The sequence below is a fragment of the Tachysurus vachellii genome, chromosome 7 (assembly GCF_030014155.1).
Source record: "Tachysurus vachellii isolate PV-2020 chromosome 7, HZAU_Pvac_v1, whole genome shotgun sequence".
In the NCBI taxonomy this organism is placed as follows: domain Eukaryota; kingdom Metazoa; phylum Chordata; class Actinopteri; order Siluriformes; family Bagridae; genus Tachysurus; species Tachysurus vachellii.
Window position 1 is genome coordinate 21,444,306 of NC_083466.1, and position 27,285 is coordinate 21,471,590.

General features: G+C 43.8%; 3 protein-coding genes across 3 annotated transcripts; all 3 read right to left on the minus strand.

The window, feature by feature from the left end:
- Nucleotides 1-714: 714 nt before the first annotated feature.
- On the minus strand, nucleotides 715-15,188 carry LOC132848875 (prostaglandin reductase 1-like). The gene is made up of 5 exons (XM_060874930.1): nucleotides 15,151-15,188; nucleotides 11,366-11,471; nucleotides 5,286-5,404; nucleotides 1,015-1,133; nucleotides 715-893 (listed from the first exon to the last, which is right to left on the minus strand). Exons 3-5 carry the CDS (start codon nucleotides 5,296-5,298, stop codon nucleotides 783-785), a joined length of 243 nt encoding a protein of 80 aa, XP_060730913.1. The 5' UTR covers nucleotides 5,299-5,404; nucleotides 11,366-11,471; nucleotides 15,151-15,188; the 3' UTR covers nucleotides 715-782.
- On the minus strand, nucleotides 15,029-17,905 carry LOC132848874 (thioredoxin-like). The gene is made up of 5 exons (XM_060874929.1): nucleotides 17,789-17,905; nucleotides 16,620-16,724; nucleotides 16,273-16,338; nucleotides 15,400-15,465; nucleotides 15,029-15,275 (listed from the first exon to the last, which is right to left on the minus strand). The coding sequence occupies exons 1-5, from the start codon at nucleotides 17,810-17,812 to the stop codon at nucleotides 15,213-15,215; spliced, it is 324 nt and encodes a 107-aa protein (XP_060730912.1). The 5' UTR covers nucleotides 17,813-17,905; the 3' UTR covers nucleotides 15,029-15,212.
- A 2,276-nt stretch (nucleotides 17,906-20,181) lies between these two features.
- On the minus strand, nucleotides 20,182-26,807 carry LOC132848873 (prostaglandin reductase 1-like). The gene is made up of 8 exons (XM_060874928.1): nucleotides 26,600-26,807; nucleotides 26,460-26,505; nucleotides 25,783-25,842; nucleotides 25,446-25,628; nucleotides 25,059-25,332; nucleotides 21,461-21,566; nucleotides 21,078-21,196; nucleotides 20,182-20,375 (listed from the first exon to the last, which is right to left on the minus strand). The coding sequence occupies exons 1-8, from the start codon at nucleotides 26,703-26,705 to the stop codon at nucleotides 20,262-20,264; spliced, it is 1,008 nt and encodes a 335-aa protein (XP_060730911.1). The 5' UTR covers nucleotides 26,706-26,807; the 3' UTR covers nucleotides 20,182-20,261.
- Between the last annotated feature and the right edge of the window lie 478 nt (nucleotides 26,808-27,285).

Here is a 27,285-nt window from a genome sequence, read left to right on the forward strand (position 1 = left end):
AAATAAACGTGCCTTGCTTTTGGTTGCCGTCTTTGCGGCTTTCCGCCGATTAACGTTATAGATAAACGCCTCCAGCTCTGACTGCGCGTGCACGCTGCGCGTACCTGTGCTTCTGTTCTACCGTTCTAATAAAGCAGACAGCTGATGGGGCACTTTTCAAAGACTACAACACATGCAAAAAAAAAAGCAAAGTAAAAAAAATCGCACCTGGGTCAAACTGATAAATAATTTTCTTTCCCATCGAAGACATGTCCTGCATTTTTGCATAATTTATATTGTTTATTTTTTTAAAGTAATAATTATACTTGTACTTTTAGGGTGCCTGAGATCACATACAGGGGGCTGGAGCCACTCTAAAAAGGTCTAGAACCGCCCCTGACATTGCAAGAGTTAGTTTCAATAAAATATCTGCTCAAAAAGTCAGTCTCTTTGGTGTCCAGGCTGTAAAATATCTAAATTATGTGCATCAACATCATCCAAGCAGTCAAGACATGCTGGTGTTGAACCAGCATTCAGTCACATGTGTGTGTGCTGTGGTACGAACAAAGAGCAGGTGGCTATGTTGGTTTGGATTTTCAGCTAAGCTAAAAATCTAAAAATTCCAGCAAAATCTCTGACTAAATTGTTAAATCGTCAAAAGCTGCTTTCCAATAAACAGTTGAATCATCTCATTCTCAACTATAAACCACTACAGACCATAAGAAAAGACAACTCTTCAAAAACAAGCCAAAGAATTTATTACATTCTCAGAGTTTTGCAATACGGGGCCAGAAGAAAGGTCTTCAGACTTTAACGATGGCTTTCCCCATGTTTTCTCCCTGCAGCATCCCCATGAAGGCAGCTGGCATGTTCTCAAACCCAACAGTCACATGCTCTCTACACTTCAGCTTTCCCTGCAGAAGAACAAAAAAAAAAAAAAAAAGCCAGTTTGCAAAACGGAAACAAGACTCTATAATACTTTACCAGGATGCTGTCAGTGATGAGTTAAGACATTTAGAAGATTAAGCTACTTGCCTCCTGCAGCCAAGTCAACAGCCTTCTCAGAGACTCGTCATTTCTATGCGCCCATCTCCCCACCAGGAAGCCCTCCATACGCAACTCCTTAAAGATCATATGCATGTGTGGATAAGGACCTGTGAGAGATAGAGAGATGAAAAACACACACAAAAACACACACTTCATTATACACAATTGCACAGATGGGAAAAGTGTGATGATCATGTCATGGATGGCTTGGACCGTTCCCTGTCTGAACACCAGGGGCCTGTTTCAGAAAGGAGGTTCAACCAACTCTGAGTTTAAACTTGAACTTGAGTTTTCGGTTAAAGAACAGCTGAAAAGAGTTAGTTTTATCAACTCTAAGTTGACTGACTCTGAGTTAAGCGCGTGCACCACAACTAAAAAAAGCTATTATCAATGGAGCGCAGATATAACGAGTCACCATGGTAACATCGTCAGACAAAAAAAAAAGTCTGCATATTTCTCACCAGCAGAACTGGAACTGCTTATGGTTTTGGGTTTGGCTTAGGGTTTATCAACTCAGAGTTCAAGTTTAAACTTTCTGAACTTTCCTTTCTGAAACAGGCCCCAGGGGGACGTTGTGGCTGGTTTTGTTTTTCTTTTATGTTTACGTGTGTTAGCCCCGCCCTATCCTTAATCCTTTCCGCCTCTGCACGCCTGTTCCTTGTGTTTCAATTGTCCTCCCTATTTATACCGGTTTTCTTGTGTGTTGTTTGCTGAGTCCTTGTGTTTGTTTTTGTGTCTTTTGGGTTGTTGTAATGTCTAATGTGAATATAAATAACCAGAGCCGATCGGCCCTATACGCTCACTACGCAAGTTGCGTAAGAGCGTGTTTATAAACGGCAGCTCGATGACCGCGCCGCGCGTGAACATGCGTTCATATGCGCGTGTAATCGTGTATATATATATATATATATATATACGTATATATATATATATATATATATACGTATATATATATATATATATACATATACGTATATATATATATATATATATATTGTCAGGCCCCCGGATCCGGTGGAAAGGAGACAGACCCGTCGGCAGGATAGCTTCAAATGATAGGGGTTTAATACACAAGGGAAACAAACAGACATCCACACGACACGGGGAACTAACGTCACTTAATCTAACTTAAATACACTAATGAATCCGCCCTGCCATCGGCAACACGGCTCACATAAATACACACACACAGTCAATCACAGGATAGGAAACAGGTGAGGAGACAGGGAGGAGCGGACGAAGGCGTGGCAGACACGTGACAATAATAAAAACATTCGCACAAAGGTCCGCGCTGATCCCTGACAGAACCCCCCCCTTAAGGCGCGGCTCCCGAAGCACCAAAACCCGACAAGGTCCAGGAGGGGGGGCGAGGCCCACGGTGATTGGCAGGTGAGGGGAGCAAGGACGACGGCGAGGCCAGTGGGGGGAGCAAGGGCCACGGCGAGGTAGGCGAGGGGAGCCAAGGCACACGGCGAGGTAGGTGGGGGGAGCAGGGCACACGGCGGCGCAGCCAAAGAGGGCCGAGCGACGTCCACAGCCGAGCTGAAGGGCCGAAGCGACGTCCGCATCCGAGCTGAAGGGCCGAGCGAAGTCCACAGCCGAGCTGTAGGGCCGAGTGACGTCCACCGCCGAACTGAGGTGCCGAGCAACATCCCCCGACGCACCGCGGCCAAACCCCCGCCTCGGCAACCTGAGAAAAGGGGCGGGAGGGCGGGAAGGATCCTCCGCCTCGGGCCCGCAGCACCCCCCGCGGACAGAGTGAAGCGACGTCCTCCTCGGGATCTGTACCGGAAACGGAGCGGGGTCCTTCACCGGAAACGTGCGGGGCGATGCCGCAGGGCACCAAAAAAAAGGGGGTGCCAACCAGGATGACGACATCCTCCGCGAACGTGGTGAGGATGTCACTGGACTCAGGCCCGGAAGGACTGACGGAACAGTCCAGGGGGGAAGGATCCTCCGCCTCGGACCTGCAGCACCCCCCGCGGAAAAAGTGAAGCGACGTCCTCCTCGGGATCTGTACCGGAAACGGAGCGGCGTCCTTCACCGGAAACGTGCGGGGCGATGCCGCGGGGCACCAAAAAAAAAGGGGGGCCAACCAGGATGACGACATCCTCCGCGAACGTGGTGAGGATGTCACTGGACTCAGGCCCGGAAGGACTGACGGAACAGTCCAGGGGGGAAGGATCCTCCGCCTCGGACCTGCAGCACCCCCCGCGGAAAAAGTGAAGCGACGTCCTCCTCGGGATCTGTACCGGAAACGGAGCGGCGTCCTTCACCGGAACATGCGGGGCGATGCCGCAGGGCGCCAAACAAAAAAAAAAAAAAGGGGGGCCAACCAGGATGACGACATCCTCCGCGAACGTGGTGAGGCGACGTCCTCCTCGGGATTGACCGGAAACGGAGCGGCGTCCCTCACCGGAGACATGCGGAGCGATGTCACTGGACTCAGGCCCGGATGGACTGACGGAACAGTCCAGGGGGAAGTGAAGCGACGTCCTCCTCGGGAGAAAATGGAAACGGAGCGGCGTCCTTCCCCGGAGAAAAAAAAAAGGAAGAAAAAGAAGAGAAAAAAAAAGACCGGTCCGAGCTGGAAGCTATCCTGCTGGGTCTGCTGGGTCTTAAGGCGGATTCATTCTGTCAGGCCCCCGGATCCGGTGGAAAGGAGACAGACCCGTCGGCAGGATAGCTTCAAATGATAGGGGTTTAATACACAAGGGAAACAAACAGACATCCACACGACACGGGGAACTAACGTCACTTAATCTAACTTAAATACACTAATGAATCCGCCCTGCCATCGGCAACGCGGCTCACATAAATACACACACACAGTCAATCACAGGATGGGAAACAGGTGAGGAGACAGGGAGGAGCGGACGAAGGCGTGGCAGACACGTGACAATAATAAAAACATTCGCACGTGTCCAAAGGTCCGCGCTGATCCCTGACATATATATATATATATATATATATATATATATATATATATATATATATATATATATATATATTATTATTATTTTTTTTTTTTTTTTTTTTTTTTATTAATTTATGTCAAGTGATGCAGAGTATTTTACCTTAATTGTATCATAATAGGTGGGGTGTGTAATCACTGTGATATTAAAGATGTGTTAGAGACCCTGTGGCCCTCCCAGTACTGATGTTTGCTGCTTGCTTTTTTCCTTCTTTTGTGTCCGTATGTGTGTTATTCTTTTACAGGTAATCATGGAGTTTGACATTTTATATGGATAAACCTCAGCCCTTAGTAGTGTTTTGTATGTGAGAATGTGTGAGGGCTATGATGGGTTTGGCAGCTCTTTTAAATGCTTTCTGTGAATTGATTTCATATGTCTTATTTATTTTAACTAACTGAGTAAGTGCTTACAGTTGTGTGATTATTTCAAGTGCCAAAATCAAGATTCTTTTTATGTTTGTATCCATGAATTTGCTTCTTTTTATAGAAAACGTATCTCTGTGCACCTTTTGATGGTTCAGTAACATTTCACTGTGTATTATACTAGAGTGCTTTTGGACCCAGCTATACCACCATGCAACACAACTATACATATATTCAATTGTATGTATATGTTTATACATATGAAAATATTTCTTGGATGTAAAACACCAAAAAACAATAAAACCTGTATTGTTTGTTTACTAAAATTGTTAACAGTAAACATGCATTGAATTTTCTATATACCAGTCAGATATAAAGCTAGAACTTCAACCTAACCCTAACTTTAAGTTCTCCATCATAGCGACATCTTATAGTCCGATAACCTGACTAGATTGGGAGGAAAATTAGTCAGTGAATAAACATAATACCTGGTCATTGTTTTATTCCTTAAAAATAAAATGAATAAATAAATACTGCTGTGTCTATCAATTAAAGGAAATAAATCCCTGATTAGATCATTAAGTTGTAGCATTAAATTGCCTAAGAAATAATTAGCAGCAATGAATGTATCAGAGGTCTCTAGTTCAAATACATATTTCATGACCAGATCGTTCACCAAATAACATTTAAGTTAAATCAATCCAATCATACAATCATTTGGCTTTGTGCAGGTTGAACTTGCATGTCGTAGCTTAGTGGTTAAGGTGTTGGGCTACTAATCGGAAGGTTTTTAGTTCGAGCCCAGAGTCACCAAGCTGCCACTGTTGGGCCCTTGAGCAAGGCCCTTAATCGTCAGTTGTAGTATAAATATGAGATAATGGAAGTCACTCTGGATAAAGGCATCTGCCAAATGTAAACCTGCCTCCTTTAGCCATGTGAGCAGTCTTTTGACAGATTCCTCATCTTTCTCTGGCCATTGATTGACTTGGAATCCCTCCATCCTTATGCTTTTAGCCAGCATGGCCATGTGGGGAAAAGGACCTACAGTGGAGTAGAAGAGAACACAGAAAGCATCTCAGCAAGTGCTCATTAATGTCTTTCAATATTTCCAGAATTATATTTCCAAACTTTAGGCCACTTAACAACGTTAAGGTTACAGAAATAGTGCTTATGAGCCAGAAAAACAACTCGACTGTCATTACAACAGAGAAGGAAAGCCTGAAGTGGAAACCTGCAAATCAATAATCCGTATCTACATAAGTCATATCAGTTCCCTTTCGATACTCCACTCATACTGCGTATGGGGAAAAGCTCCTTTTTTCCTCAATACTGAAGCCTTTTTTCAATAACGCAGTGCAACTGCACTGCCATTGGTTTAATCTGTAAACTTTTTTAAAACCAATGACGGCGCTGCGTAGCTGCGCGAGCCTGTGGCGATGCAGCGCGCCAAAGCCCGCTAAAAAGGGGCGGGGCGTATAGCTATATAAGCAGGCAAATCGCCAGAGGAAATCAGATCTTTCTCCTTCAGCGACGACTTCACTTCGCTGAATTTCTTCTGAACGCCTTCGCTGGATTTTTCGCCGTTGAATAGGCACCGCAGCGGACCAGCTGAGACCGCCGACCGCTTGCAGCGCCGGCGCTCTATAGACAGCCGTTTCGTGCGCCGTTCTCGGGTTGCCGGCTTCCTGCTTGCAGCCGCTTCTCAGCGATCTCCTGCCGCCATCCGGCGATCACAAAAAAGAGCTTTCCAGCGGTTTTCACCGCTCTAAAAGAGCATTCCTACAAAAAACGCCGTTTTAATGGCGGCGGCCATGCCGCGTCACAACTGTGGCATATGCAGAGTCCCTCTGCATGAGAATGACGGCCATGATGAGTGCGTTTCCTGCCTGGGTAAATCCCACGCTGAAACTGCACTCACTGAGTCCTCATGCTGCTTCTGTGAGAGCATGAGTCTCGCCTCTCTGCGCTCTCGGATCGCTTTCTTTAATGAAAGTGACCCCGCCCCTCACGCCCCCCCGTCCTTTTCCTCCCGCGAGCCGGCCAGGAAGCGACAGCGGGGAAGAGGGGCTCAGCGCCCGGGTTTGGGTGAGCTCACGCCGGCTCTGCGCCCGCGTGCCTCACCCTCCCCAACGAGAGAGCCGTCCCCCGTCCTCTTCTCACGCCCAGAGCAGCGTCCCTCAGCTGAAGTGAGTGACCTCGTCTCATTTGGCGGATCGGAGGACGAGCCGCTTGATGACTCCATGTCACTCGCGGCTTCTGAAACGGAAGACTGGGCCGGTGATTCTAACCCCGCCCACTTGCCGTCGCGAGAGCCCATCGACGCCAAAGCTGGGATGGATGCCGAGCTTCTCCGCATCCTCTCCAGAGCCGTCGAAGATCTCCATCTGGAGTGGGCCCCTCCTGAGGAGCCGACGCGCAGCAGGCTGGACGAGTGGTTCCTGCCGGGAAGCCGCCAGGCCCCCCGCCAGCGTTCTGCCCCGTTCTTCCCTGAGGTGCACGATGAGCTCACAAAGTCATGGCGCGCCCCCTACTCGGCCCACCTACACACTTCCTCTGCAGCTCTCGGCGCAGTAGACGGCTCTCAGGAGAAGGGCTATGAGCAATTGCCGCCCCTTGACGAGGCCGTGGCTGCTCATCTCTGCCCCCCCGCGGCTGTGGGGTGGAAAAGCAAGAGAGCCCTTCCTTCAAAGCCCTGCAGGATGACATCTGCCATGGCTGGCAGAGCGTACACTTCTGCGGGCCAAGCCGCTTCAGCACTACACACCATGGCCATTCTACAGGTGTTCCAGGCAAAGCTTCTCCGTTCCCTGGATGAGTCGAGCCCTAGTGAACCTGCTTTTTGCGACCTCCGCAGCGCCACAGATCTGGCCCTGCGCGCCACAAAAACCACGGCCCAAGCCATTGGACGATCCATGGCCAACCTGGTTGTGCTGGAGCGCCACCTCTGGCTTAATCTCACTGAGATTAAGGAGAGCGACAAAGTGGCCTTTCTAGATGCCCCAGTCTCTCCATCCGGTCTCTTCGGGCCGGCCGTAGAAGGGTTTACGGAGCGCTTCACCGCAGCACAGAAGTCGTCCCAGGCTATGCGGCACTTCCTGCCCAAGCGCTCCACCTCCGCCCCGAGTCGCCCCAGGACTGCGCCGACTCAGCGCCAGAGCAAACCTGTCCCTTCTGCCCCCCAGGTGGCGCCCCCTAAGGAGCAGCACCCAGCTCGCCCCACCAAGCGCGCTAAACCGCCTGGACGTCAGGGCCCCCGGCAGAGGATTGTGCTGGACCCGACGCCCTCTAAATCCTCCTGATCGTTTGGGAAGGAAGAGGAAAGAGCAAAGTCCCGCCACGGCTGGACCACCCCAGAAGCTCTCTTGCCTGCTGGCTATGCGACCTGGGCCCACCGTTGTTGCGTCCACGCAAAGCACTGTTATGACAAACACAATAAAGATTTCACATTTTCTAAAAGAGAGCAATTTTCCTCTTCCACACTTGTCAGTGTTCAGGCCCCTAATCAGTGGCCTGCCACCCGACATTATCCAGCCCCTTGTCACGCGGGCCGAGGCCTGGCAGGCCATCCCCGGAGTGTCCAAGTGGGTGTTGGGAATAATAAAATGCGGCTACTCACTGCAGTTCGCCCGGAGACCCCCACGTTTTCGCGGGGTGATTCCCACTTTGGTAAAGCCGGACGACGCCCAAGTCCTCCGCACCGAAGTGCTGACGCTGTTGAGGAAGGGAGCCATAGAGATGGTTCCTCCCTCAGAAAGCGGGTCGGGGTTCTACAGCCGTTATTTCCTTGTCCCCAAGAAAGATGCCGGTCTCAGACCCATCTTAGACCTCAGACTCCTGAACCTCTCCCTCATGAAACGGAAGTTCAGGATGTTGACACTGAAGCAGATCCTCATGCAGATTTGCCCCGAGGACTGGTTCTTCTCGCTGGATCTGAAAGACGCTTACTTTCACATCCAGATAGCCCCACATCACAGACGATTCTTGAGATTCGCGTTCGAGGGTGTGGCTTACCAATATGCAGTCCTTCCCTTTGGGCTGTCTCTAGCTCCACGCACTTTCACGAAGTGCATGAACGCGGCACTTTCCCCTCTGAGACAGATGGGAATCCGCATTCTGAACTATCTCGACGACTGGCTCATTCTAGCCCAGTCGCGAACCGAGCTAGACCACCACAGATCTGTGCTCCTGAGCCACTTAGAGTGCCTAGGACTCAGGGTCAATTTTGCCAAGAGCTCACTGCTCCCCAGCCAACGTATTATGTTCCTGGGAGTGGTTTTCGACTCAGTCCGCATGAGGGCGGTCATATCACCAGAACGCGCTCTGGTACTTCAGCAGCTCGCGGCCTCTGTCAGGAACAAGGCCTGTTTCCCTCTGAAGTTCTTTCAGAGGATGCTAGGGCTGATGGCTTCAGCCTCCCCAGTTTTACAGCTTGGCCTCCTACGAATGCGGCCCCTGCAATACTGGCTGAAACTCCGGGTCCCACCTCACGCTTGGCGGCACGGCCGCTTTCGCGTCAGAGTCAACCAGGCCTGTCTAGCAGCCCTGGAACCTTGGATGAACCCTGTTTGGTTCAGCCGTGGAGTACCCCTACAGGCGGTTTCCAGAAGGACGGTGGTCTCAACAGATGCGTCCAACCTGGGTTGGGGCGCTCTGTGCGAGGGCAGACCAGCCTTCGGCTCGTGGTCGCACGAGGACAGCCATCTCCATATCAACTGCCTCGAGATGCTGGCGGTAGAACGAGCCCTTCGATCGTTTCAGGCGATCCTGGAAGGGCGCCATGTCTTAGTCCAGTCGGACAGCATGACAGTGGTGTCCTACATAAATCACCAAGGTGGCATTTCGTCCAGCCGCCTCTACATGCTGGCAAAGCGCCTCTTGGAATGGGCATTAACCAGGTTGCAATCGCTCAAGGCGACACATATACCTGGCAAGTCGAATCTGGGAGCAGACATGCTTTCGCGGAGCAACGTCCCCTCGGACGAGTGGATGCTCCATCCCCAGACGGTTCTCAAAATCTGGGAGATTTTCGGGAAGGCAGAGGTCGACCTCTTCGCCTCAGAAAGCAACTCTCATTGCCCAACTTATTTTTCAAAGGACACAGATGCGCTGGCCCACGACTGGCCCAGCCTCCTTCTTTACGCTTTTCCCCCGATCGCTCTGGTCCCTCAGGTCATCAGACGAGTCAGGGAAGACAGGCACAGAGTCCTCCTGGTGGCCCCACTCTGGAGGAGCCAAGTTTGGTCCTCGGAGCTATTCAGGCTTTCCATGAAAGCCCCATGGCCGATCCCCCTGAGGCGGGACCTCCTCTCTCAGGCGAACAGGACAATCTGGCACCCGCAGCCAGAACTCTGGGCTCTGCACGTATGGTCCCTCGATGGGAGCCTCTGAGCCTCCCCAAGGACGTGCTACATACCATTGCTCAGGCGAGGGCCCCGTCTACGAGACGCCTCTACGCCCAGAAATGGTCAGTCTTCGTTGACTGGTGCTCCGCACGGAACGAAGACCCTGTTGAGTGTGACGTATCTCCGATACTGTCATTTCTCCAAGAGCGTCTGGACAAGGGTCTCACCCCTTCCACGCTCAAGGTGTATGTAGCAGCCATCGCAGCATTTCATGCTCCTATTGCTGGCCAATCAGTGGGTCGAAACGGCCTTGTTGTGCGTTTCCTGAGAGGTGCTAGGCGGTTGAAGCCCCCACGTCCTCTCACCGCTCCCACTTGGGACCTTCACACGGTCCTTGAAGCGCTCAAAGGGCCTCCCTTTGAACCGCTGCGGTCAGCTGGCCTTCGGCCCCTAACGCTCAAAACCGCTCTGCTACTTGCTCTAGCATCAGTCAAGCGTGTTGGCGATTTGCAGGCCCTCTCGGTGAGCCCTGCATGCCTTGAGTTTGGGCCCAATGACTCAAAGGTCATTTTAAAACCCAGGCATGGCTACGTACCTAAAGTTCTCTCAACGCCATTTAGAGCGCAGGTAGTTTCTCTCTCAGCTCTGCCTCTGTTGTCAGGTGAGCAAGAGCTGAATTTACTCTGCCCAGTGAGGGCTTTGAGGGTATACACTGAGCGGTCACAGCCGTTCAGGCAATCTGACCAGCTTTTTGTCTGCTTTGGTGGCCGCACCAAGGGGTCTTCGGTCTCAAAGCAACGCCTCTCGCGTTGGATAGTCGACGCTATTGCTCTATGTTACTCTTCCATGGGTCTTGAGTGCCCCATAGGAGTAAGAGCCCACTCCACTAGAGGGATGGCCTCTTCATGGGCCTGGTCTGGTGGTGTCTCTATCAAGGACATCTGTGAGGCGGCCAGTTGGTCCTCGCCGTCCACTTTTGTCAGATTCTATAACCTGGACATCCCGACCTTGCACGCTCGGGTTCTTTCGGTTTGATACGACGGCCTCTTCAGACTCCGTCATCATACCACCTCCGGGGAGCTTGCTCCCTCTTAGCAGTGTTGCGTCAAGGGTTCGACGGCTCCGGCCCTCTCACTTATCCTCTGGGCCCCAGGGTGCTCAAGATAAGTCTTATCGTTCCCTACCGTGGCACGGCGCGGTTGAATTCGTTCCCCATACGCAGTATGAGTGGAGTATCGAAAGGGAACGTACTCGGTTACGAACGTAACCTCGGTTCCCTGAGATACGGAACGAGTACTGCGTTATATGCCGTGCCACGAGGCTGCGGCTTCAGTGTCGTCGCTTCAGTCGTATGACCTGATTTCCTCTGGCGATTTGCCTGCTTATATAGCTATACGCCCCGCCCCTTTTTAGCGGGCTTTGGCGCGCTGCATCGCCACAGGCTCGCGCAGCTACGCAGCGCCGTCATTGGTTTTAAAAAAGTTTACAGATTAAACCAATGGCAGTGCAGTTGCACTGCGTTATTGAAAAAAGGCTTCAGTATTGAGGAAAAAAGGAGCTTTTCCCCATACGCAGTACTCGTTCCGTATCTCAGGGAACCGAGGTTACGTTCGTAACCGAGTACGTTAGCACAGGGACTGACACCTTGCCCTGGACTTACACATCTGAGGTGTGGTGTTGTTGTACAGGGATATTGCACCACACACAGCAATGCGTCCTCGAGGCCTCATCTGATTAAGTGCTGCAGTAAAGAAAGCACCTCCAACCTAAACAGAACACAAACACAAACCCAAAAACAACATATTTTAGTATCAGGGATATAAAGGTCATACTGTTGTAATTTTCCTTAGTGTTTGGTTAGTGTTAGTGTTGAAGTTGACCAATTTTACCATGTGGTAACATTCTGACTCAGATAAATGACTAGTGTGCAGAATTACAGCTCAGTTTAACTCAAAAATAGATCTACAGTCTATTCACTCAAATTCTCCCTTGTTTCAGTGGATAATCCAACTAAGATGCTAAGTATCAGTAAGTATCAACTAAGTATCATATCGTGTGATTTATTTATATATATATATATATATATAAAACTAAATATATATATAAATAATCACATTCCATTTTGTATTTATTTCAGAATATTTACACATTTTTTTCTTATTTCTAGTCATTATGTTGGCTTTGTAGAAGCCAACATTCTGATTTCCTTTATAAGCTTATTATTATTATTATTATTATTATTATTATTATTATTATTATTATTATTATTATTCTTAACCACAAATTTATCAAGAGTAACTCGTCCTAGGGCTTTCGAGCCACATGCACCAAATTCGGATATGTTGTAGTCCCTGGTCTGAAGTTTGTTGCTATTACTTTTCTAAGCGATCGGAATTCCGGCATTCCCGGTACGGAAGCTCAAAGTGGCCTTTTTTCGTATCCGCTTCCATTATAAACTTTGGAGGTTTATAACTCGGCAAGTTTTCGAGCGATTTACACCAAACTCAGACAGGTTCTTTAGGACGTTACTCCGGACAAAGTTCCGGACTCGGCGTTCCGACGGAACTTTCGGTTTTCCCGTAGTCGACGATGGAACGTCCCATAGACTTGAATGGGGAATTCCTAAAATTCCTCTAAGCTTTCACACACGCAGCGTGCGCAGAGCTCAGGCACGGCTTCTCTCCTGTGTTCTATGCAGTATAATAATAAGTAGAATCCCATAATGACTGCAGTATTGACATGAAATGTCCAAACCCTCAGTAGCCACTTTTTGCCAAAAGTATTGGCACCCCACCGGGTATACTGGTGACGTCACGTGTAGCCCCGCCCCCAGAATAAGCGAAATCAAAAATGAGCACAATATGGACATGTGACATATCAAAACACTCAGCACAATGAGGGGAACTGCCCCACGTGTATTTTGGTCACGTCACGTGACGTCACGTGTAGCCCCGCCCCCAAAATAAGCGAAATCAAAAATTAGCACAACATGGACATGTGACATATCAAAACACTCAGCACAATGAGGGGAACTGCCACACGTGTATTTTGGTCACGTCACGTGACGTCACGTGTAGCCCCGCCCCCAAAATAAGCGAAATCAAAAATTAGCACAACATGGACATGTGACATATCAAAACACTCAGCACAATGAGGGGAACTGCCCCACGTGTATTTTGGTCACGTCACGTGACGTCACGTGTAGCCCCGCCCCCAAAATAAGCGAAATCAAAAATTAGCACAACATGGACATGTCATATATCAAAACACTCAGCCCAATGAGGGGAAGTGCCTCACGTGTGTTATGGTCACGTCACGTCACGTGTCGTCACGTGTCATCACGTGAAAATAAAAAATTTGCACAACATGGACATGTGACATATCAAAACACTCAACACAATGAGGGGAACTGCCCCACGTGTATTTTGGTAACGTCACGTGACGTCACGTGTAGCCCCGCCCCCAAAATAAGCGAAATCAAAAATTTGCACAACATGGACATGTGACATATCAAAACACTCAGCACAATGAGGGGAACTGCCCCACGTGTATTTTGGTCACGTCACGTGACGTCACGTGTAGCCCCGCCCCCAAAATAAGCGAAATCAAAAATTAGCACAACATGGACATGTGACATATCAAAACACTCAGCACAATGAGGGGAACTGCCCCACGTGTATTTTGGTCACGTCACGTGACGTCACGTGTAGCCCCGCCCCCAAAATAAGCGAAATCAAAAATTAGCACAACATGGACATGTGACATATCAAAACACTCAGCACAATGAGGGGAACTGCCCCACGTGTATTTTGGTCACGTCACGTGACGTCACGTGTAGCCCCGCCCCCAAAATAAGCGAAATCAAAAATTAGCACAACATGGACATGTCATATATCAAAACACTCAGCCCAATGAAGGGAAGTGCCTCACGTGTGTTATGGTCACATCACGTCACGTGTCGTCACGTGTCATCACGTGAAAATAAAAGATTTGCACAACACGGACATGTGACATATCAAAACACTCAGCCCAATGAGGGGAAGTGCCTCACGTGTGTTATGGTCACGTCACGTCACGTGTCGTCACGTGTCATCACGTGAAAATAAAAAATTTGCACAACATGGACATGTGACATATCAAAACACTCAGCACAATGAGGGGAACTGCCTCATGGGTATTCGGATCATGTCACATGCTCATGTCCGCTCGCCTCCAAAAGTATTGGCACCCTAGCGGTCCAGTAGCTTTCACAATCTTTCTGTCCACTTGCCTCCAAAAGTAACACTAACCCTTATGTCCACTCTCCTCCAAAAAGCACCGGCCTTTGCAAATACTTGCACCGTCAAAGCCAACATCAAAGTTTGTCTCGACGAACTTTACAAATCTAGTTCTTAAATGTAGTTTATTAATATGCCGTCAAGCATAAGACCAGATCAGATTTTTCCTTTACTGCAAGCTGTATACTGTATATATATAACTGAGCATGTGACAAATAACTATCTTGAATATTTAATCTAGTTTCATCTAGTTATCTGTCTATGAATCTAGTTTACTGTAGTTTGCTGTCTCTGAGCTCAAAATAGTATTTCCTCTGTTCAGAGCCTATAGCTTTATAACATGAAGCGCCATGACCAAATGAAACCAATTAGCAGACGCCCTTATCCAGAGTGACTTACATTTTATACATCTGATCAATTGAGGGTTAAGGGCCTTACTCAGGGGCCCAGCAGTGGTAGATTTGGTGGACCTGGGACTCGAACTCATGATGTTCTGATCAGTAGTCCAACACCTAGTCCAACTGCGCTATAAGGAGTAGGTGCCCGAAGCTCCGGTGTCAAATACTGAAATACGCATCCAGACGGAACTAATAATCTCAACATCTAGATTACTGTTTAAATCCAGAGTAATTTCACTATAGATTTTAATGACATTATTCTGATTAAAGGATTTAGAGTTGTAAATTAGATTTCATCTATAATAGCTTCTCCCTTTTCTCTCATTTTTAGGAAAAGAAAACCAGGATATTTCCATTTTTAATATGCCACTCAACACAGACAAAGCTGGAGCATCAACACAACGAGGTGGATAAAGGAGTCTTCTGTTCTGACTTGTAAACAGCCATTTCGAAACTCCAAATAACAAGTGTTTTGTAAAATAAAGCTGTATTTTTTCATATAGAAAATGAAACAGTATTAAGCATAATTCTGCTGCTATATACATGAACCTGTACTATGTGTAAAAACTTTGTGATTGTTCAGTGTATATGTGTATAAACTATTCTTTTCACATTTTTATTAAAGCAAAAAAACAACTCCATGGGAAGTTACACTGTTCAAGAGTAATTTATTTGTGTTTTATTGAATTTCTGATATTAAAAAAATAACAGAAGCCTTTTCTGGCAATAAATGTCAATAATTAATGATACATATGGAATTATAGGCTTACTGTAGAGTCTCAGACAAGGGAGGTCAAACCTTCTTTGGATTGTGTGTGTGTGTGTGTGTCATTCATTTATGTTTGTTGATCATATTTTCCAGCGTCTCTTTGTTGGCCCCAGAAAACTCCTCCAGCTGTAAACAGGATATGAGGTTACACAGAGTCAGCCAAACGCAATGCATTAAATAATTTCTTTCTATACAGCTCTGCTATTATAAAACACAGGACTTCAAAAGTCAGTATTAGAGAAGGAATCACCTTTTCCCCTCGCTTGTAGAATTGGAAAGTTGGCATGCATTGGATCCCACATGCACTGGATACATCCTGAAAGAAACAAATGAGAGTTCATCATATCAGCTGAATATGCTTCTTCACCACTGGCCAAGCAGATAGCAATCTCGAATAGTATTATTTCATTTCTTTTGCCATGCAGCTTCCACTTAGCTTTTTTTTTTCCGATTAGCTTCCTAATCGAGGACAGATTAAATAAAAAATATCATTAAAAAAAATCAAAAACAAATGATAGACATTAATCCCTTAAGCCTAAATTTACACATTTGGCTATGAAAGACAGTTTACATCAGTATACTCATTCATAAGGAAATCTACTGAAGTAACTGACTGATCAGGAAGTGTTGGGTGTCAATAAGCAGAACCAGTTTTAACAATTGTGTAGCAAAGTGTCATGTCTTTCAACACAACTCATTCTAACACCGTCATCTACTCAATTTTATTCTTTAATTGCTATAAGGGGAAGAAATCACTTTGGGTGCACTGTTATAAGACGCTAATAAAAATGTGTAGGTTACAGCATTTTTAATTCAAACCAGCATGGACATTTTCTTCCTTGCTTAACACTGTGTCGTGCACAATCGATAAACAAAGCAATGAGCAATGCTTAAGACAGAAGGGAAAACTAATTATATAGTCTACACATTCACCCAGCACTTTAATGACAAAAGAAAGCATCCACAAACAGGTTCTCTAGTCTCACCGCATTGTTCTGAAGACAAGTGTTTCATTTAACAAATTCACTAAGTGATGTATGTGATTAAGTACTAGGGACAATAAATAGCAACAGCGCAAAGATATTTCAAACAATTTAACTTTGAAACAAATTATGTGACTTGCCTGTGCTTCGTTCACATCCACCTTCAGAAAAACTACATCTTTATATTTTGGATTTTCAGACATAGCCTGTAGAAAGAAAGAAAATAGCAGATGGTAAATATCTTAAGGTCGGAGTGTTGCCTGGTGCCTGATGGAAAGGATTCGGCTCAATATTAAACTAATCTGGCGTATTACAAATAGCTTTTACACTACAGAGCAGACTAATGAAATTAACTTTTGTTAATGGATGAAAAGGAATGAATAACGGTCAAAACAAACACTCTCACAATGATTCAGAAAGTCCCTGAACAATCATTACAATTTGACAAATGCAGATGTTGGGCAGAGACCTCTACAGAAGTACTCACTTTAAAGATGGGGCCAATCATTTGGCACGGGCCGCACCACTTGGCTGTGAAGTCCACTACCACTAATTTGTCCCCTGCATTTTTCAGGGCTGCATCAAAATCTCCCTGAGGAGAAAAAAAATAAAGAGAAAATGTTAAATGTGAGTGTTGAGAGACAGCACCATTCCCAGACAAAATCAGTCCATAAGGCTCTAGTCTACAAATTACAGTCTATTTAACAAAGTTAAAAGCACTGAGAGTCATAATAAAGCCTTTCCTCAGAGGTTATACATTTACATTTGCAGCATTTGGCAGACACTCTTATCAAGAGAGACGTACAAAAGTGCTTAAGTCTCTATCATCGAACACGATAACTCTGGTTCACTAGGTTACAGACTTAAGATACCATGAGCCTAAAACACATTCATGATTATGCAACATCAATCAGAATCAGGTTTATTGGCCAAGTGTGTTTACGCACACAAGGAATTTGGTTCCAGACTCTCAAAAGTACAGACTATATAAATAACACTAAACATTTATCTTGGACTATAAAAGACAAAAACAGGCTATATGAGACAATACAGACGATGTGAGACAATATAGACGGTACAAGGCTACACAGTACAGTAAGATGGTTACAAGGATTTTGTATTTTATATTACTGCACACACCATAAATTCATAATTCATACAGATTTATTGTTTTCTTTAGTAAGTGAACGTAAAGCATCTACACCATTACAAACTGTATGACTGCTGAAAAAAAACACAAGCTGTGTCTCCTACTAAAATCAGGGTTTAAATCAGGGTTTAAGCCCCAGCACCAAGAAGATGCCACTGTTGGGCCCCTGAGGGAGGCCCTTAACCCTCTCTACACCAGGGGCACTGGGATATGTGAAGAAATAATTTTACTGTGCTGCAATGCATGTTGTTAAACTTTAAGTATTTTAATCTTTAAAAATGTCAAACTTCTGAGGGTCTGAAAAACAAAGTATATAGACTCACTAGACTGACCACAATAAACTCCTTAGTGACGTACCGACTCACACGGTTCAATACTGACCAAATGATTCTTTTCTATTCATTGCTTCTAGAAGACATTGCTTCTACTATATAACTGGAATTTATACATATATTAAACATGCACAGTTCTGACACCAGAAATCACACATGTATATAAACTCTTACCTTATTTTCGATAACTATAACCATGGTGAACTTTTCTCCCGGTTCCTAAGCACACACACATAAACAAACACTACTCAACAGGCTGTCTGATCCCTTCCATTTATAAATATGCCTCTGGCACCGCCCCTTACGCTGGATAACCAATCAGAAGCGAAACCAGAGCCGAACTGGAGAGAAAACCCCTCATCTTTTAATAAATAAATAAATAAATAACCAGAGCCGATCGGCCCTATACGCTCACTACGCAAGTTGCGTAAGGCCCCGCAAATTACGCAAGGCCCCGCCTGCCCCTGCCTCATTTTACAGCGCGTGTTAATGTTTACTGTGTAGATGACAATATGAAGCGGAGCTATACATCTGGCCATGAAAAGAAAAAAGAAACAAAATGAGAGTGAAATGCGAGAACAGAAATCAGGTAAACTTGTTCTCCTCAAGTTTGATGTCAGCAAGAGCAAATAACAGTAAAGTTGATGTGATTCTGTCTCTAGTCTCTATCTGACTAGTTAAATTAGCTGTGCAGTGCTGACAGTGCATCTCTTGGCCTGTCCGTCACACAACAATTTATTGCGTGAACATTCGCGTGAATAAACGCCCGTGTTTATAAACGGCAGCTCGATGACCGCGCCGCGCGTGAACATGCGTTCATATGCGCGTGTAATCGTGCACGAAATGACACGCGCGCTTTACAGCAACATCTGTGTGGGGACCAGTACAAGAAGTAGCGTGATAAACTCCTAAATGACAATGTTTATAGTCTCTCAATCAAGGTTACAACAACGTTAATGCAATATGGAAACCAATGGATTTACATTGGAATGGGCATAATGCCAGGTCAATATGAATGCACATCCCTCAGTAAATAATAACCATCAGGGATCAAGTATTGCTCTCATGCATAACTATAAAACACAGTGATACGGTATGGCAAGCCATTTTAGCTTTTATACATTCACATGATGTGGATTTTTGATATCAAGAATTCAGTATTCAATACTTAAAATGTAAATATTAAGAGTGTGATTTATAGTAGTAACCATATTTTTGATATCAGGAATTATATTTAAATTCACTTGCTTTAAATATTCAACTCAAAATTCTATTTAAAATATTCCATTCAATAAAGTTTTGTTTATACCTCATTTAATTCTGTATTGTTTTACTCTTTGACCGAGAGATGGAGCAAACTTTTTTTAAAAGGAGGGAGGTTTGTAGTGGGAGCAGTGGGGTGTCAAGTGTGAATGTGTGGCAAATGGTTTACATGGCTCACGGGTCAGGTAGGAGGGCCCCTTAGCAGAATTTTGCTTAGGGCCCCAGTGAGGTCAGGATCGGCTCTGAATATAACAACAACATCAGTAATAACAACAATTGTTATATTGTTGCTATTGTTATTATTATTATTGTTATTGTTATTATTATTATAACAATTGTTGTTGTTCTTTAATTAATTAATTAATTAATTAATTTATTTATTTATTTATAATGGACAGAAACCGAGGGGCAAAACAGTAGCCAATCAGAGAAGATCAGCGTGGTGATGTTACTGTCTGTAACACCATGAAATTTTAGAGAAATGTCAATTAAAATTGAAATCAAAATGAAGAAATAATAATAATAATAATAATAATAATAATAATATTATTATTATTATTATTATTATTATTATTATTATTATTATTATACTACATAAGAAAGGGAAGGCACAATAAAAGATTGAAATATAAGTTTATTTATATATATATATATATATATATATATATATATATATATATATATATATATATATATATATATATACTTTCTGAATTTATGTCAAGTGATGCAGAGTATTTTACCTTAATTTTATCATAATAGGTGGGGTGTGTAATCACTGTGAGATTAAAGATGTGTTAGAGACCCTGTGGCCCTCCCAGTTCTGATGTTTGCTGCTTGCTTTTTTCCTTCTTTTGTGTCCGTATGTGTGTTATTCTCTTACAGGTAATCCTGGAGTTTGACATTTTATATGGATAAACCTCAGCCCTTAGTATTGTTTTGTATGTGAGAATGTGTGAGGGCTATGATTGGTTTGGCAGCTCTTTTAAATGCGTTCTGTGAATTGATTTCATATGTCTTATTTATTTTAACTAACTGAGTAAGTGCTTACAGTTGTGTGATTATTTCAAGTGCCAAAATCAAGATTTTTTTTTATGTTTGTATCCATGAATTTGCTTCTTTTTATAGAAAACGTATCTCTGTGCACCTTTTGATGGTTCAGTAACATTTCACTGTGTATTATACTAGAGTGCATTTGGACCCAGCTATACCACCATGCAACACAACTATACATGTATTCAAATGTATGTATATGTTTATACATATGAAAATATTTCTTGGATGTAAAACACCAAAAAACAATAAAACCTGTATTGTTTGTTTACTAAAATTGTTAACAGTAAACATGCATTGAATTTTCTATACGTGACATTACAAAAAGCAGTCATTCCACTTTAACAACAGCTTTTCCCAGTTCTGTCCCTTTCAGCATCTGGAGGAAGGCAGCAGGCATCTTCTCGAATCCCACTGTAACATTCTCCTTGACCTTAAGTCTCCCCTGTAACACAGACATGGAAAGTACAAAACACCAATTTTAAACCACTGGTATGATTTTGTGTAGTTTTTGTTTTGTTTTTAATTCAGATATTTATTTAACATTTTTTAGTACAGGTCTCTAGTGACCCTCCTTTATACCAGTCAGATATAAAGCTAGAACTTCAACCTAACCCTAACTTTAAGTTCTCCATCATAGCGACATCTTATAGTCCGATAACCTGACTAGATTGGGAGGAAAATTATAAGTCAGTGAATAAACATCATAATACCTGGTCATTGTTTTATTCCTTAAAAATAAAATGAATAAATAAATACTGCTGTGTCTATCAATTAAAGGAAATAAATCCCTGATTCAATCATTAAGTTGTAGCATTAAATTGCCTAAGAAATAATTAGCAGCAATAAATGTATCAGAGGTCTCTAGTTCAAATACATATTTCATGACCAGATCGTTCACCAAATAACTTTTAAGTTAAATCAATCCAATCATACAATCATTTGGCTTTGTGCAGGTTGAACTTGCATGTCGTAGCTTAGTGGTTAAGGTGTTGGGCTACTAATCGGAAGGTTTTTAGTTCGAGCCCAGAGTCACCAAGCTGCCACTGTTGGGCCCTTGAGCAAGGCCCTTAATCGTCAGTTGTAGTATAAATATGAGATAATGGAAGTCACTCTGGATAAAGGCATCTGCCAAATGTAAACCTGCCTCCTTTAGCCATGTGAGCAGTCTTTTGACAGATGCCTCATCTTTCTCTGGCCATTGATTGACTTGGAATCCCTCCATCCTTATGCTTTTAGCCAGCATGGCCATGTGGGGAAAAGGACCTACAGTGGAGTAGAAGAGAACACAGAAAGCATCTCAGCAAGTGCTCATTAATGTCTTTCAATATTTCCAGAATTATATTTCCAAACTTTAGGCCACTTAACAACGTTAAGGTTACAGAAATAGTGCTTATGAGCCAGAAAAACAACTCGACTGTCATTACAACAGAGAAGGAAAGCCTGAAGTGGAAACCTGCAAATCAATAATCCGTATCTACATAAGTCATATCAGTTAGCACAGGGACTGACACCTTGCCCTGGACTTACGCATCTGAGGTGTGGTGTTGTTGTACAGGGATATTGCACCACACACAGCAATGCGTCCTCGAGGCCTCATCTGATTAAGTGCTGCAGTAAAGAAAGCACCTCCAACCTAAACAGAACACAAACACAAACCCAAAAACAACATATTTTAGTATCAGGGATATAAAGGTCATACTGTTGTAATTTTCCTTAGTGTTTGGTTAGTGTTATTGTTGAAGTTGGCCAATTTTACCATGTGGTAACATTCTGACTCAGATAAATGACTAGTGTGCAGAATTACAGCTCACTAGGATTGGACAAAGGCTGGAATACGGGCGTGGCAGGGGGGCTCTGTAGCGCCCCCTGTAATGCAAAAACAAACATTGGTGCACAGATCGGGCAATTATGTACGCACATGCACGAGAGTTGGTACGCATATAGATCTCATCGACCCGAACAACTTTCGCGCTCTAAACTATGAGCTCCGCCCAACAGGAAGTCGGCCATTTTGGATTGTTTTATAAGTGCATACGGTGAACTTTTAAATACTCCTCCTAGGGAATTCATGCGATTGACATCAAACGTTGTGAACATGATGCCGAGACATTGCACTCGCTAAATTGCGAAGGGATTTTTGATATCTCGAACGGTGCTGCCATGGCGAGGCGACAAAGTTATGGCGAATTCAGAGAAACAGGAAGTGTCTAATATCTAAAGCAAAAAATGTCTTATTGGGATGAAACGCAGTGTGTATGTTCGGCCAAGGATTCCCGATCGCATCGATGTGCCTATTGTGAATCTCGGACATAGCGCCACCAACAGGCACCAGGAAGTGTGTCAGTCACAACAGTTGCATGTGGTGAACTTTTAAATACTCCTCCTAGGGAATTCATGCGATTGACACCAAAAGTGGTCAACATGATGCAGAGACATTGCACTTGCTAAATTGCGAAGGGATTTTTGATATCTCGAACGGTGCTGCCATGGCGAGGCGACTAATTATGGCGAATTCAGAGAAACAGAAAGTGTCTAATATCTTAAGCAAAAAATGTCTTATTGTGATGACACGCGTTGTGTATGTTCGGCCAAGGATTCCGATCGCATCGATGTGCTTATTGTGAGTCCCGGGTATAGCGCCACCAACAGGCCCCAGGAAGTGTGTCAGTCACAAAGGTGGATTTTTTGTCAGCTGCATGCGGTAAACTTTTAAATAATCCTCCTAGGGGATTCATGCAATTGAGACCAGACTTGGCCACCATGACGCAGAGATATTGCAGATGCGAAATTGGGAACGGATTTTTGATATCTCAAACACTGTTGCCATGGCATCGTGTCAAAGTTTACTTTTATTTCAGGCAAATTTAAGGCTTTTGGCGTGCTTATATTAACTTGAAATTTGACACATACATCACATTTGTCGGCTGTTAAGTGTGGACAAAAAGGTCAGACAAAGGTGTGTCTCTTAAGTGGCTCACTAGCGCCCCCGTTTGTCTAAAATGTGGGGTTTCATTTACCTACAGTCCCCAAATGGGTCAGTAACAACATAAAATAGTCCACTGATATTTACCCACTTGATGCACTTGCCCACCGTGCATTGTTTTCTGGAAGGCACCGTATAGCGATGAACAAACGTGCGAAGGCCCGCCATCGCTGCTTGCAGCTATATTTTTTCTTGTTTTCCTTGCCGCTTTCATCTCATGCTTTTTTATTAGGCATCCAAATCTATATAAAGATTTCTATAAATATTAGTAATAGCAGTAGCAGTATTGTTATTCTTAGGTTACTTTATTTTCTAGATTATGTGTTATTGCCATGTTAGGAACTAATGTATGCAATGAAATACAACAAAAAAAATTGCTTTTAAGTCCCTATTGATGAATACATTGACACTTGTTCGCTAGATTACAGACTTAGGACACCATCGACCAAAATCTTTGTTCAGTTTTTTTTTATTATTATTTATTTATTTTTTTTAAATATACACATAAACAAGGGAAAAGGTGCTAGTTCAAGTGTTTCAGGAAGAGGTAGGTCTTCACCCGTCGTTTGAAGATCTAGGACATCTAGGGGAAGTTTATTCCACCACCTCGGAGCCAGAACATAATAGAGTCTTGCTGTACTGTATACCTACCTCTTAACCAGAGAGATGGCGGGACCAGTTGAGCAGTGCTGGAAGCTCTGAGGGTTCGGTGTGCAGTGCAAGGAGTGATAAGAGCTTTGAGGTAAGGTCCGTTTTTGGCTTTGTAGGCAAGCATCATTGTTTTGAATCTGATCCGTGCAGCTACTGTAAGCCAGTGGAGGGAACGCAGCAGCGAGGTAGTATGCAAGAACTTTGGCAGGTTCTAAACAAGTCATGCAGCTGCATTTTGGATCATTTGCATTGGATGAATTTTCGTTCACAGGTAGACCTGCCTGCTGTAAGTTGCAGTAATCCAGTCTTGAGATGACAAGAGACTGAACAAGTACCTGAGCAGACTGTGAGGACAAAATGACCGAATCCTTCTAATGTTGTAGAGAAGGAACCGACATGAGCGAGTCACATTAGCAACATGCGAGGAAAAGGACAGTTTTATACCCCAAGGTTGTGAGCTGTAACCAAAGGGAAGATTGGATCGTTGTGCAGGAATATTGCAAGATCCTGACCTGTGGACGAATCACCCTGAGTCATCAGCAGTTCAGTTTAGCTGGGATTGAATTTCAACTAACAAGCCGTGCTGCACTATGAAATGTCCGACAGACATGCTGAGATCCAAGAAGAAGCCATGGTATCTGAGGGTGGGAAGGAGAATAAGATTTGAGTGTCATCAGCATAGCAGTGGTAAGAGAACCTATGTGAGGAAATAACTTCAACAAGAGAGTGAGTATACAGGGAGAACAGAGATGTTCTATCAGTCTGTGGTGGCCAGCTTCCTTTTCTATGATGTCGTGTGCTAGGGCATCAGTGCAAAAGCATGTGATGTTAACCAGCTAAATAAACTCATCAAAAAAGCAAGTTCTGTCATTGGAGAGGATCTGGTCCCTCTGGAGGTGGCTGCTGAGAAGAGAGTGATGTCCAAATTACTGGTCATCATGGGTAACACCTCTCACCCTCTAAACAACATGTTTGTTGGATTGAGGAGTAATTCTAGCTGAAGACCTGGTGCAACAGTAAATGTTACAGAAAGCCTTTTGTGCCTACTGTAGTAAGACTGTATAATGCATCCATCATGTGCAGAGGAACCTTTGACCTTTGTAGTTTTTAGTGAACTAGATAGTCATACTCATTCCATTAGAACCTGATGGACAATTAATACATAATCTCCGTTTGTTTAGATATTGATACATTTTGTGTAATATATTAATATATATATTTTTTTGTGTAGTTATGTACAGTGCAAATTTTTGTATCTACTTGAATCTACTGTTTCCACTTTATTTCTGTATCTTCTTATTTGAAATGTACGGTTATGTCCGGCTGCTCATGCAAATCAAATTTCCAGTGGTGATTAATAAAGTAAGTATCTATCTATCTATCTATCTATCTATCTATCTATCTATCTATCTATCTATCTATCTATGTGAATCAGTGTCAGTGTGAATCATAAAAACTCACCAGTTTATTCATCTCAGCAGCTAAACTTACATTCTCAAAGTAGCAGTCGTATCCTTCAGGTGAAGCTTGCTTCAGTGCCTCATCCAGAGATGTTATGGTCTTGTAGTTGAAAACGTAGTCAAAGCCAAGCTCCTTCAGGTAGGCCACTTTTTCCTCACTCCCAGCCGAACCCACCACTTTACAGCCTTTAATCTTACAAATCTGGCCCACCATGGTGCCGACCGCACCAGCTGCGGCACTCACCAGCACAATCTCACCTGGCTTTACCTGCAGAATCTCCTCTAGGCCATACAGGGCAGCCAAACTAACCCATATAGAATTGAGAAATAAAGGAACATTTATGTTGTTTATCTTGTATTTTTATCAGAGTTGTTTGGAATAAACTGATTTGTCTTATAGATAATAAAACTGCATTACCCAGGCATCCCCAGTGCACCAACAGCCAGGGAAAGAGGGACATCTTTAGGCCAATCAGGATGAACTCGTGCCATATCGAGGCTAAAAATTGCTTTGCCATCGGTCACACTGTGTGTCCTCCATCCACCTGGAGCCACCACATAACAGCCCACAGGAAATGCTGGGTTCTTGCTCTGAAGAACCCTGGCAAGCAAATAACAATTCAATTGCAGTGTTTTGGGGATGGTTTATAATTAATTACTCAGTCCTTGGTGTTTTAATGAATAATAGGATTCATTATTCAGTACAATATAATATAACAGAAATGTTTGATTGTCAAAGTGTTTGTTTGTCTTACTTGGCAACCTGAGCTCCAATCATAACATCACCTTCTTTCATTAAGGCTGAACTCACAGCTCTAAAGTAACAGAGAGACACTCAGAGACTCACACATGGCAAAAACAATACAACAGAATGCACGAGGTTTCATTACCAAGTCTTGTATAAGCAGGGTGAAAAAGGTTTTATTCAAATTTCTGACGTATCACAATCTGCACAATATGCAGTAAATAAGTAGGTACTTGTTACTGTCCTCACTTCTGATTTCAGTTAAATTTACTTTGAAACACTTGAGTACATTTCAGTGTAGAGATTTGAACTTTCGCTCAAGTATGATTTGGAAACTCACAATTTTGGCACAATCGCCATGTTTTAAAACACACTAATGTTAGTGTCCAGGTTCTGTACAACATTACCAGAGAAAAATTATAAGCATATTTTATACTTTTCCTCGCAACCTCTACATTTTTGAATTGGACATGTTTTGATGTGTTCTGCAATATCAGTAGAGTTGTTTGCTTATTATCGTAAATGTGTTACACTCCATTGTTCAGTCCACTGCTACTTTCATTGTTGTCAGGATTAAAAATTAATTACCAAATGATCCTTCCTGCAATAGCACACTCAGCACATCATTAATTCTACACAGGTGCCACATGGCAATGAAGAAAAAAGTGCAAACTGCAACTAATGTACCTCATATACGGATCAAGGCTAAGGAATACAGCCTCCAGTAGGACCTCTGAAACAAACAGAAATGAGTGCCAGTGGTATGTGCTTTGCAATGCTACCAAAAAAAAACAAAACAGGCCACTATATATGAAACGAATAGTTACCTCCATTTTGTATCTCGGGTAGTGTCTCTTCTTTAAGCTCAAAGTCACTCTCTTTTGGAAAGCCAACAAAATACTTCCGAAGTGTCCAGACCTTAGCTTTCACCATGTTTCTGCAGCTCTGAAAATGTTCCGTCTGAAAAGCTCTATTGTTTAAACACTGCAACTCCCTGCTTTCTATATGAACACTCCACCCACCAACTGCAGAGTTTTTATACCAAGCACTGGAGGTTGGATGAAGTAAAGTATGCTGCATGTAAACAGTGGCTTAGTGGAAAAAAAATAAAGCATACTCAGGCAGTGCAGAACGCCAGTTTGACTTACTGCATTTTTTTAAATAAAAGGTTTAAGCTGCACGACTGCAAATCAAAAACCAGTGCGGAGGTCGGTGGCATTGTATTGTGGCAGAATTGGCTTCAGTTAATCTAGCAGTTTGACAGATTTGACTTTCCCACAGAACTTACACAAAGGTATAAAAAACTAGTCTTGGTCATAGTGATTTAGCAGATTATGACTCGTACCCAGAGAGCAAAGCGTTCACATGTCCTACAATGATCTGAACTTCATACAACATTTTAAACTTGTTGAACATTTGAAAAATTGTTAATTGTAATTCTCTAAGACCTGAAAAAATGGGAAAAAAATATGTTTTGAGGCCAAGGCTAAAATGATTTACGGTCATTACATAC